We start from the raw sequence: 10,983 nt of genomic DNA on the forward strand, positions 1-10,983 counted from the left end.
GTGCTGTGGCGTTGTGGGTAAAGCTGCTGCCTGCAGTGCCAGCATCCCATATGGACACCCATTGGAGTCCTGGCTGCTCCACTCCGATCCAGCTCTCTACTGTGGCCTAGGAAAGCAGTGGACGATGGCCCAAGTCCTTGGGCCCCTGCACCCACGTGGGAGACCCAGACGGCTCCTGCCTGGCCCACACCTGGCTGGTGCAGGCCTTTGGAGAGGCAACCATGACACGGAAAACCTCTCCCCTGTCTCTTCCTGTCTCTGTCACTCTGCATTTCAAATAAATTCATCTTTAAAAAAAAATAAAAGAATGTGTAAGAAGCGAATTCGTGTGTTGACTGTAGAGAAAGCAAACGAGATAGGAACACTACTCTTCAGCTTTAGTGTGAAACAGGTTTCAACCACATTCTACACGAAGGCAAACCGACTTAATACACGATTTTCTGTCTCTAGAATAGTTTCACATTTTTTAAAAGGCCTATCGGCTTATCAATAATTAAGCAATGCGGATTTCGCATACACGGCATCTCAGCACGGGGGAAAAAAATTGACGGTCACGGTAACTCGGGGCCGAGCCCACGCACTCCGGGCGCCGGGAGGCAGCGCCGAACTCACTTCTCCGAAGGCCCCGCCCCTGCCTTTGTCCCTGCCCTTAACCCCTCCCCGCCGCCAGGGCCTCACGCCCACTTCCACCCGGCTGAAGCCATGTCCGCCCTAAGAAGGGTGGGGCTTCCGGCTCCAAGTCGAGCGAGTATTGGCTGTGGAAGAGAAGTGGGTGTGGCCATAGGCCGTCCTCGCCCTTCCCATACGTTCCGCCCTCATAGTTCCGCCCTTACTATTTTCACTTCCGGTCAGGGAAGCGGCACTTCCACCCGGAAAAGGGGCGGCCCGCTAGAGACGCCTGCAGGGGCCACCCAGCCATCCTCTCGCGCACTTCCGCCCTTTTGCTCTTCCCCAGCACGGTTCCTGCCGGCCAACGCGCGACGCCAGCTAAACCACAAGTTCCCCCCAGGCCTCCGGAAGAAGGACGAGCAAAAAGGAAACAAGCCTCTACGCCCGTGCCCCGGCCTCTCCCTTTGCCTCTCCACCTCTGACTACACACCCGCCCATCTGAGCGGAAACGAAGCCGCCTTCGCCCTGAGAGAGGCGGAGCCGCCTGCCGTAGCTCTGCTCTCGCGAGCCCTCGGAACTCTCGCGAGATCCTAACGCCCGACTTGTGCGCCCGGGAAACCCCGTCGCTCCCTTTCCCCCTGGCTGGCAGCGCGGAAGGCCGCACGGTAAGCGGGCGCTCCGGGTCGGGGCTGGGCACGGGGCGCCGGGGCCGGGCTCCTGCCGCCGGGGGCGCGTGCCCGAGAGCCCGGGGCGTGCGGCGCGGGGCCGCCCCGCCCCCTGGAGCCGCGGCCACGTGCGAGCGGCAGGCCCGGACATGCCCGGCCGGCGTGGGCTGGGAGCGGGGGGTGCGGGCTGGGGGCGCCCGGACCCCCGATGCGGGCGCCGAGGGGGGTCGGGTTGGGCGGCCGGCGCGGGGCTGCGGCGGCGGGCCGAGCCGCGCGGTCACCGGGCTGACTGCCGCCGCAGATGCCCGGAGTCACCGTAAAGGACGTGAACCAGCAGGAGTTCGTCCGAGCTCTGGCAGCCTTCCTCAAGAAGTGAGTGCGGGGCCCGGGCGGCGGGGCGGGCCGCGGGGCCGGCGGGGGTCTGAGCGCGGCCCGTGTCGCTGTCCGCCAGGTCCGGGAAGCTGAAGGTCCCCGAGTGGGTGGACACCGTCAAGCTGGCCAAGCACAAGGAGCTGGCGCCCTACGACGAGAACTGGTTCTACACGCGAGCGGAGTGAGGCGCGGGGGCAGCGGGCTGCGGGCTGGGAACTGCAGAAGCTCGAGGGTGACCCCGACAGGGGCTGCCCCGCGCGGGAGACCGCGAGCGGCAGGTGCACTGCGCCTGGTGTCCACGAGGCCTCGGAGCCGGTGCTGGGGGCCAGCCGGGGCTCAGCCCCGGCTAACGGAGAGGTTGATGGGGGAGGGGCGGCTGATGGGGTCCGTGTGAGACACAGCCCCCCCGCCTGGCCTCGGGAAGCTGGGTCGGCTTGGACTTGGGGTGGCGCTGGCTGTGCTGAAGACCCTGGGTGACCCCGGTGAGTCGGTCGTCACGGCTTCCGCGTGGAGTTCCGGTCTGTCTGGCGTAGGGGTTGGGATGCAGCCATGCCGGGCCGGTGCAGGGGTGGCATAGGCCTCAGGCCTGCAGCGTCTCCTAACCCCAGCCCCGGCATCTGGGTGCGCCTGCCCACTCGGCCGGCTCCGCCTGACACTCGGTTCTGTGCTGCCTTTGCCGTTTTTGTAATTCGTTTACTCCTAAGGCAGAGTTGGCTCTTCCAGGGGCCACAACAGTGTGGGAGGGGCCAGGCCAGAGCCGGGAGGGGGGGAGCTGGGTGGGAGTGCAACGTCCAGGCAGGACTGGAACCGGGCGCGTGTGGGGCGCTGCTCGCTGCAGGGGGCCGCCTGACCTTCAGGAGGGAGGGAGGGGGATCGGAGTGGCGTCTGGGTGGGAGCCCTGCTGAGCTGGGGCATCTACAGTGCAGGGCGGCTCCGGCTCCCCCGCGGGGCTGTGACCATTGGTGGGAGGAAGGGGGTGACAGTGGGGGGCTGGGCTGCTGTGACTCCAGGAACCTTGGTCCGTCTGCACAGGCCCTCAAGTGCAGAGTGAGCCTCTACCCTCAGTCCTCAGTCTAGCATGGGGGGTGGGGACATCCAGCCCATGGCTGTCAGTGTGGCCCTGCCCAGGCAACCACAGGCAGGGCTTGAAGTCCCATGAAGCCATAGTGGGCTTTTTAAGGTGATCGTTTGGTGTGGCCACACGGCAGGGTGACTGCAGGGGCCAGAGTGGGAGGACGCTGGGAGGCCTCGTCATGGCTGCCGGTGCCCACCAGCGGGGTTTAAGGCAGCAGTCAGCCGGGAGCCAGCTGGCTTCGAACTGGGCGTGTTCTCTGCGAGCTGCCCAGGGGTGGACGGGCTCCGTGTTGCTACAGAAGAGGAGCAGTGCTGAGTTAGACACCCTCCCCTGTCGAGCCGAGCCGAGGCCTCCTGTCCTGTTGGCACAGCTCTTCTGCCATCCGGGCGTCTCGGTCCGGCTGTCCCAGGCGCAGGCAGCGTTTGAGTGGGTCTTCCAGTGACGGCAGGAGATTGGGGGGCACATGAGGCCCAGCACAGGGGCAGGGTGTCGGGGAGGGGCCTGGGTTGAGGCCGAGGCAGGAATGGACGACCAGATAATGGCCTTGAGCTGAGGCAGGAGGCCATGGCAGGAAGAGGGTGTGTCTTGCTGCGGAAAAATGTTGCCATCCCAAAACTTTGTTGAAAATGCAAAAAAGGTCCTTTTGTTTTATCTTTTTTTTTTTAAGACTTATTTACTTTGAGAGAGTTACAGAGACCTTCCACCTGCTGGTTCACTCCCCAGGTGGCCACAATGGCCAGGCTGAAGCCAGGAGCTTCATCTGGGTCTCCCGCGTGGCACCAGGCCCAGACACTTGCGCCATCTCCTGCTGCCTTTCCCAGGCACACGAGCAGGGGCTTGGATCAGAAGTGGAGCAGCTGGGGCTCAAACGGGTGTGCATGCGGGGTGCTGGCTCTGCCCCAGCACCGGCCCCTGCCCCGCACCTTGAGGTCTCCAGAGGCAGGGGGAGGCTGAAGCGAGGGGAGCACCCAAGAACTCTGCCCGCGCAGCGCCTGGCTCCTGGGCTGTAGTTAGAGGAGAGAGGAGCCGCCCCCCCCCATAACACACCACACTGGTCTGCAGGGCTGGGGCACTGCTGTCACCCAGGCCAGCAACATCACTTGCAGGTCTCAGGCCTGGAAACCCAGCCCAGGCAGGCAGGGCCGGGCGGCCAGCGCCTCCTGCATCCAGGCAGAGCACAGACAGGCTCTGGAGCCTCGCCCTCATCTGGACGGGGCGCTGCTGTGTGCCTGTTGGGGCCTCATGGTGCCCTCGGGTGTGGGTGAGAGGGGAGCACTGGGTGCAGGGCCTGGCGGCGTCCCGCCCCGCCTGGGTTCGCCCGGAAGGTTCTCTGCTAGCAGGGGGCTCAGCGGGGAGCTTGTGACCGCGGCTGTGCAGAGACCCCTTCTACCCGAGAAGGGTCCTCACGTCCCCCCCCCCCCCCCCCCCAGCTTCCACAGCGCGGCACCTGTATCTGCGGGGTGGTGCTGGCGTCGGCTCCATGACCAAGATCTACGGGGGCCGGCAGAGGAACGGCGTCATGCCCAGCCACTTCAGCCGCGGCTCCAAGAGTGTGGCCCGCCGCGTCCTGCAGGCCCTGGAGGGGCTGAAGATGGTGGAAAAGGACCAGGACGGGTAGGCAGGCGCCTGGGGCGGGGTCACTTCCAGCTGACCACCCTGGGCTCCGGGAAGACAGTTTCTTGACTCCGCTCTCATTAGCCTGCTCGCTAACTTGGCCCACTACATTTTGGGGATTTTGATCTGATGCTTGCACAAGCCCTACCCATCAGTTCCCAGGGGTCCCCCAGCCACACGGGCTCCTTCAGGGGGACCCGGCCCACGTTGTCCAGAGCCAGGCGACTGAGGATATGTGCACGATCCCTTCCCTCCCGCAGGGGCCGCAAACTGACACCTCAGGGACAAAGAGATCTGGACAGAATCGCCGGACAGGTGAGGCCCACGTGGGGCTGGGTCCGGGTCCGCCCTAGCAGCCACAGCCCAGGCTGGAGGGGGCAGTGGAGGGAAGGAGATGGCTGGGCCTGGCGGGGCACACACCGCTTCTTCCTGGGCACGTTGTGGGGGCAGCTGAGCCCTTGAGAGCTGCAAGGCCGGGCAGTGTGGGGGCTGCTGCAGAGCGCCCCCCCCCCCCCACATAGGCCCTGCCCTGACCTCGCCGTCTTCTCCCACAGGTGGCAGCTGCCAACAAGAAACATTAGAACAAGTGATGCTGGGTCAATAAATTGCCTCATTCGTAAACCTGGTCTGGCTCCTGATTGGCTGCTCCGCGGGGCGCGGGAGGAAGGGGCACTTCCTCCCCTGACAGGTGCCTGTGGTGCGGCAGTGAGGCCCAGGCTCTGCCCTTGTTCTGCCCAGGAGGCAGGATGTCCCAGCTGTCCCTCTGCCTGCCCGCGTCCTGTCCTGCAGTCCAAGGAAGACAAAGCAGAGGGGCAGCTGTGTGAAGCCCAGGACCGGGGCGGTGGCTGGAGGAAGGCAGGGTGCTGGGCACACCTGGGGCCTGCCCCGCCGCGCCTGCCTCCATTGCATGGCTCCCCCCAGTGTCCTGCACGCGGGCTGTGGTTGGGCCCCCTGGGTCCCCGCTGGGTGCAGCTACTTCTGAGCTGGCCTTGCTGACTCTGGGAGTGATGGTCCAGCAAACAGCTGCAAAACCGCCCTAATGGGGTCCACCTCCCAGCTGGGGACTTGGTTCCGTCCCGCGCCAGGATTCCATGTAGAGCACCCTGGGGAGCGGCCAGTGAGGTGTCCTTGTGAGTGGGAGCCTGGCCATGGGCCTGTGTGCTGTTCTGTGCACCTGTACCCCCAGCACTTGAAGCCCCCAGCTGCTCCCCATCCCGGCCCCTCCCCCCAGGGAAGGCATTCCCCAGAGCGCAGTGCCAAGCATCTGTCTGTGCCTCTCCAGCCACTGGGGGGCAGTGGAGGACCTGGAAGCCGGCTCAGCCTCCCAAAGATGAGGTCGGGCTTCCAGATCTGCTGGGAGGGGCTGTAAGGAACGGAAGCATAGAGGACCCAGGGGCCTGTCCCTCAAGGAGCCCAAGGAACACCCTGCATGGGAAGGGGAGGACCCCAGGTTCAAAGGGAACTGGGTGATACAGCCTCAAAGGAAGGGAACCAGACTGAGCTCATCCTGAACAAGCCCCCTGGGACCCCTCCAGCCCAGGAAGCAAGTGACGATAGGCGTGCAACGTCCTGGGGGTGCCCCTCAGGAACGAGGCCTTTGTCACCCCACTGTGGCTCCACCCCTGCTGTCGCTCCAGGGGCAGCCAGGTGTGCTTCCCCTGCTCTGCGCTGGGGTCCAGACACCCACGCCCATCCTGTAAGGACACTGGTTCGCTCCCCAAATGGCTGTGGGTGCAGGGCCCTTGGAGAGCTGGATCGGAAGTGGAGCTGCGCTCATCAGATGCCGGCACTGCAGGCAGCAGCTTTACCCACTGCGCCACAGCAGCGGCCCCTTTACTAATTGTTGACATTAAGAATCCCCTGTGAGGCTGCACTGTAGCACAGCAGATTAGCTGCCACCTGTGATTGGCACCCCGTGTGGGAGCTCCGGTTCAGGTCCCAGCTGCTGCACTTCGATACAGCTTTGTGCTAATGTGCCTGGAAGCCAGCAGGTGCCAACAAGTGTTTGGGCTCACGGCCAGTGCTATAGTACAGCAGGTCAAGCTGCTGCCTACGAACCCAGCACCTGATAGGGGCACTGGTTCGAGTCCTGGCAGCTCCACCTGCCATCCGGCCCCCTGCTAATGTTCCTGGGGGAAAAAGTAGAGAAGTGGCCCAAGAGCTTGGGCCCCTGCGCCCACATTGAGTGGGGTTCTGGGTTCTTCCCTTCAGCCGCAGCCCTTGAAGCCACTGAAGAATGAACCAGACGATAGGAGATCTCAATCTCTCTTTGCCTTGCAAATGAGTAAATAAAAATCTAAAAACAAAAGACCTCATTTGGCGGGTGAACCAGCTGCCTTTCAAATCTTTGAAAAGAACACTCTCCCTACAGTGAACTGTTTATTTGAAAGGAAGGAAGACAGAAATGTTCCATCCAACAGGGCTGGGCCACCAGGAGCCAGGAACTCAACCCAGGTCTCCCAAGTGGCAGGGACCAAACACTGAAGTCATTATCTTTTAAAGATTTATTTATTTGAAAGGCAGAATGACAGGGAGAGACACAAAGCAATTTTCCACCCACTGGTTCAAGTACTTGGGTCCCTGCCTCCCATGTGGAGACAGATGGAGATCCTGCCTGACCCAGCCAGCTGTTGGAGGGGAGCTAGCAGGTGGAAGAGCTCTGGCCTCCATTTGTCTGCCACGTTGCCTTTCAAATAAGTCTTTAAATAGGAGCCAGCACTGTGGCACAGAGGGCTGAGCTGCAGCTTACAACACCAGCATCCCATATTGAAGAACCAGCTCAAGCCCCGGGCGCCCTGCTTCCAATCCAGCTCCCTGCTAATGCGCCTGGGAAAGCAGCAGAGGAGGGCCCAGGTGCTGGGAGACTGGCCCAGCCCTGGCTGTTGCAGCCATTTGAGGAGTGAACTGATGCATGGAGGGTCCCTCTCCATCTTACCCCCCTCCATCACTGCCTTTTCAATAAATACATCGTTTTGATGTCGGCCTGGAGGAGGGAGGCCACCAATGGGGCCGCCTGTTTGTTTAACACCAAGTGACGTTTTCTGAGGGCTGGGGGGGAGCAGCTCCTTTACTCCTGTCCCCCAAGAAGCTCAGAGAGGGGAGGTGCAGGGTGTGCCGGGGCAGGGCCAAGGGACAGCTGCACCCAGCACCTCGGCCCCCTCCCTCACCTCCCCAGACGGCGAGGCAGCCTGTGCGTGCCTTCTTCCCCCGCCCCTCAGGGGAATTGTGGCCACCACAGGTGCAGGAGCAGCTCCTCCCCCGCTCTCAGGCCCAACAGCCAGAGAGCCCAGCACCGGGTCAGCGGAGCCCATCTCCGCGAAGGCCGGGCCGGAAGTGGGGTGGGGCTTGGTGTGGAATCTGGTACCCCAGACTGCTGCAGCTCAGACCAACCAACCCACGGGGAGAAGATGCCTGGGGGTCTGCGAGCCCGCCCAGGTCTGCCTGCCCCCCTCCTCCCCTTCTTCCTGCTGTTCCTGGCCTGCCTCGGTATGTGGCGAGGGGTGGGTGCTGGGTGGCGGCCGGCAGAGGGGCGGGGGAGACGGAGGGAAGGGTGGGCAGCTGGGGGGGGATCCCCCCGGAGCAGTCCTGCGCGTTGCCGTAGGCGACATATGGGACACAGGAGCTATACTCCTGAGCCAGCCAAGGTGAGGCCGGAGGGAGCCCGGGGCGTCCACAGCGCCGTGGAGGGAGGCAGCCCCACAGGTCAAAATAAGGAACTTGTGAGGTTGAGCACTGCGCTGGTGCAGAATGGGGCCCTGGGGGGAGGGGAGGACATCTCAGTGGCCCCCCTGTAGAAGGAGCCCTTTCTGGGGGGATGTGGGGCCTCCACCACCTCCCCCGAGCCCCGGGCGGCTGGCAGGGGCTGCGCCCGGGCTGACCGAGGGGCTCCAAGAGCAAGGTGGCTCACCACAGTGACTCCAGGAGGGCCTGGAGCTCATCTGGGTGTCGCACGCCCGTGACCATGAAGCCGCTGGGCCTTCCCCCACCCCCGTGGGCCATGTGGGCCCCGTGGCCTAGGGCAGCGACAGCGTCCAGTCTCTCTCCTCCCTGCTGAGCCACTTCCCTTAGCTCCCAGCCCGGCTCAAGGACAGAACTCACGCCCTGCCCCTGGGCTGGCCACACTCACCCACACAGACACTTGCAGGCAGGCAGCGTGGGGGGGTCGGAACAGGAAGAGATCTGACCTGGCAGGGGGCTGTCTGGCCAGGGCACTTCCTGGGCGGTGGGGGTGCAGGAGGGAGCAGCCAGGGGGTCCTTGCTGACGGCCCCTCCGTTCCGCAGGCCCCGAGTGCCAGGCCCTGTGGATAAAGGACGGCCCACCATCTGTGACCGTCAGCCTGGGGGACGAGGCCAAGCTCCTGTGCGAAAACAACGGCAGCAACAGCGCCAACATCACCTGGTGGCGCGTCGGGCAGGGCAACTGCACGTGGCCGCGCTCCTACGTGGGCCAGGCCTCCACCGAGAACAACGGTACCTGGATCATCCACAAGGTGGAAAAGAGCCACAGCGGCATGTACCAGTGCAGCGTGACAGACGGGGACATGGTGCGGCACTCCTGCGGCACCTACCTCCGAGTGCGCGGTGAGCACGCTCTGCCGCGGGCGCTGGGGGCGGGGGCGGCGCTGGCTGGGGCCAGGGGGCTGGAGGGAGGGCGGGCAGCCGGTGCCGGGAGCCTAAGTGGCAGCCCCTCCTCACAGAGCCACCCCCCAGACCCTTCCTGGACATGGGCGAGGGCACCAAGAACCGCATCATCACAGCCGAGGGCATCATCTTGCTGTTCTGTGCCGTGGTGCCCGGGACGCTGCTGCTGTTCAGGGTGAGCCCCCTCCCCGCCCCAGCCAGCCTGCCAGGGCCCAGGCCTCCAAGTCCCCACCCTGCCCTTTGGCAAGGACTGTAAATGGTGCTGAGCCCAGGACATGCGCCCTCATTCCCTCTCCCTCCGCGGTCACCTCCCTCCAAAGGCATCTCATTCTAACCCCCAGGGGGTGTCTGTCCTGCCCCCCCCCCCGCCCAGGAGTGCCAGCACCCTCCAGGTAAGATGGTGGCACAGCAGGTCCAACCTCCACTGGAGGTGCCGGCATCACGGAGCCCAGCACCTACTCCCTACCCAGCTCCCTGCTAATGCGCCCTGGGAGGCAGCAGACCCCGGTCCAAGTACTAGGGCCCTGCCACCCAACGTGGGAGACCCAGACAGAGCTCCAGGCTCCTGGCTTTGGCCTGGCCCAGCCCTGGCTGTTGCAGCCATTGGGGGAGTGAACCAGCGGGTGGAAGATCCATCTCTCAAATCCCTGGGAAGATGGGGCTGGGCGTCCTCCCTGCACCTGCCCCTGCCTCGGCCACAGGGCCGCTATTCTGTCGTCACCACTCGTGGGGACAGGCCTAAGGACACCAGCTTTGGACCCCAGCCCACCCCTCTGGCATGGGGAGGGTCTGACGGTTACCCCCCGCCCGCCCCTTCAGAAGCGCTGGCAGAACGAGAAGTTCGCAGTGGACGCCCAGGACGACTACGAAGATGAGAATCTGTACGAGGTGAGCGCGGGGTGGGGGCCTCCAGAGTCTGCACGGCTCCTCCCTGGGGGCGGCGGGGACCGGCGCTGACCCCACGCTGACCCCACGCTGTTCCCAGGGCTTGAATCTGGACGACTGCTCCATGTACGAGGACATCTCCCGGGGCCTGCAGGGCACCTACCAGGACGTGGGCAGCCTGCACATCGGGGACGTGCAGCTCGAGAAGCCGTGACCGCGCCAGCGCCCACGGCCTCTTCACTGGCCGGGACCCCTGCAGCGAGGGTCCCCCTCTGCTCCCCTCCCCGCGGCACGAGCCCCTAATCGCTGGGCAGCGTCCCAGTGCCGCCCCCTCCCTGCTCTGTCATGGCCACTTAGTGATAATAAATCCTTTCCCACTGCCCACCCCGCAGCAGTGACGGATCTCAGGGGGACAGCCCCCTCCCGCCCTGGCCCACTCCCACACCTGGGGCCGCACCCGGGCCACCCAGCTAAGGAGCCTGGGCTCCATCCGAGGTGTAGGGCCACAGAGACAGCCACCGAGACAGGCAGGGACCAGGGACGGGTGCAGGGCCCGCCCCACACAGGGACTTGGTGGGGGCGGAGGTGGGGCTCCAAGGGACAGCGCGGGCGGCGGGGAGACCCCACGTGAGATGGGCAGTGGGGGACCGGCAGGCCAGGCCGCAGCTCGGACCCCGGCCCCTCCAGCTAGCGGCGGGGGGCTGCCCAGGGTTCGGGGTCGTCGGACCAGGCGCGGCCGGGGCGGGGCAGGGTAGGTGGGGCGGGGGCCGGGGCGGGGGCAGAAGTAGGTGTGGGGGGGCGGGGGCCGGGGAGGTAGGGCGGGGGCCGGGCCGGGGGTGGGGTGGGGCGGGGGCCGGGTAAGTAGGGCGGGGGCTGGGCCGGGTTCGGGCCGGGGCAGAGGTAGGTGTGGTGGGGCGGGGGCCGGGGAGGTGGGGGCCGGGTTCGGGCCGGGCCCGGGAGGTGGGGCGGGGGCCGGGTAAGTGGGGCGGGGGCCGGGGAGGTGGAGCCGGGCCGGGTTCGGGCCGGGGAGGTGGGGCCGGGGCAGGGTAGGTGGGGCGGGGGCCCGGGCGGGGGCAGGGTAAGTGGGGCGGGAGCCGGGGAGGTGGAGCCGGGCCGGGTTCG

At 65.4% G+C, this 10,983-nt stretch overlaps 2 protein-coding genes across 2 annotated transcripts; both read left to right on the plus strand.

Annotated features, from left to right (window-relative positions):
* The first annotated feature begins 1,538 nt into the window (after positions 1 to 1,538).
* RPS19 (ribosomal protein S19) lies at positions 1,539 to 4,956 on the plus strand. The gene is made up of 5 exons (XM_062177354.1): positions 1,539 to 1,646; positions 1,726 to 1,825; positions 4,151 to 4,335; positions 4,596 to 4,650; positions 4,890 to 4,956. The coding sequence occupies exons 1-5, from the start codon at positions 1,576 to 1,578 to the stop codon at positions 4,914 to 4,916; spliced, it is 438 nt and encodes a 145-aa protein (XP_062033338.1). The 5' UTR covers positions 1,539 to 1,575; the 3' UTR covers positions 4,917 to 4,956.
* Positions 4,957 to 7,738: 2,782 nt separating this feature from the next.
* Positions 7,739 to 10,075, plus strand: CD79A (CD79a molecule). The gene is made up of 5 exons (XM_062177352.1): positions 7,739 to 7,821; positions 8,617 to 8,916; positions 9,033 to 9,151; positions 9,796 to 9,864; positions 9,962 to 10,075. Exons 1-5 carry the CDS (start codon positions 7,743 to 7,745, stop codon positions 10,073 to 10,075), a joined length of 681 nt encoding a protein of 226 aa, XP_062033336.1. The 5' UTR covers positions 7,739 to 7,742.
* Positions 10,076 to 10,983: the final 908 nt, after the last annotated feature.

This window comes from Lepus europaeus, chromosome 19 (assembly GCF_033115175.1).
Source record: "Lepus europaeus isolate LE1 chromosome 19, mLepTim1.pri, whole genome shotgun sequence".
NCBI lineage: Eukaryota > Metazoa > Chordata > Mammalia > Lagomorpha > Leporidae > Lepus > Lepus europaeus.

Coding starts and splice junctions, on each gene's coding strand:
- RPS19 (XM_062177354.1), top strand. CDS start 1,576: ATGCCCGGAGTCACCGTAAAGGACGTGAACCAGCAGGAGTTCGTCCGA. Junction 1,647..1,725: donor CTGGCAGCCTTCCTCAAGAA/GTGAGTGCGGGG, acceptor GCTGTCCGCCAG/GTCCGGGAAGCTGAAGGTCC. Junction 4,336..4,595: donor GTGGAAAAGGACCAGGACGG/GTAGGCAGGCGC, acceptor TCCCTCCCGCAG/GGGCCGCAAACTGACACCTC.
- CD79A (XM_062177352.1), top strand. CDS start 7,743: ATGCCTGGGGGTCTGCGAGCCCGCCCAGGTCTGCCTGCCCCCCTCCTC. Junction 7,822..8,616: donor GCTGTTCCTGGCCTGCCTCG/GTATGTGGCGAG, acceptor TCCGTTCCGCAG/GCCCCGAGTGCCAGGCCCTG. Junction 9,152..9,795: donor GGACGCTGCTGCTGTTCAGG/GTGAGCCCCCTC, acceptor CCGCCCCTTCAG/AAGCGCTGGCAGAACGAGAA.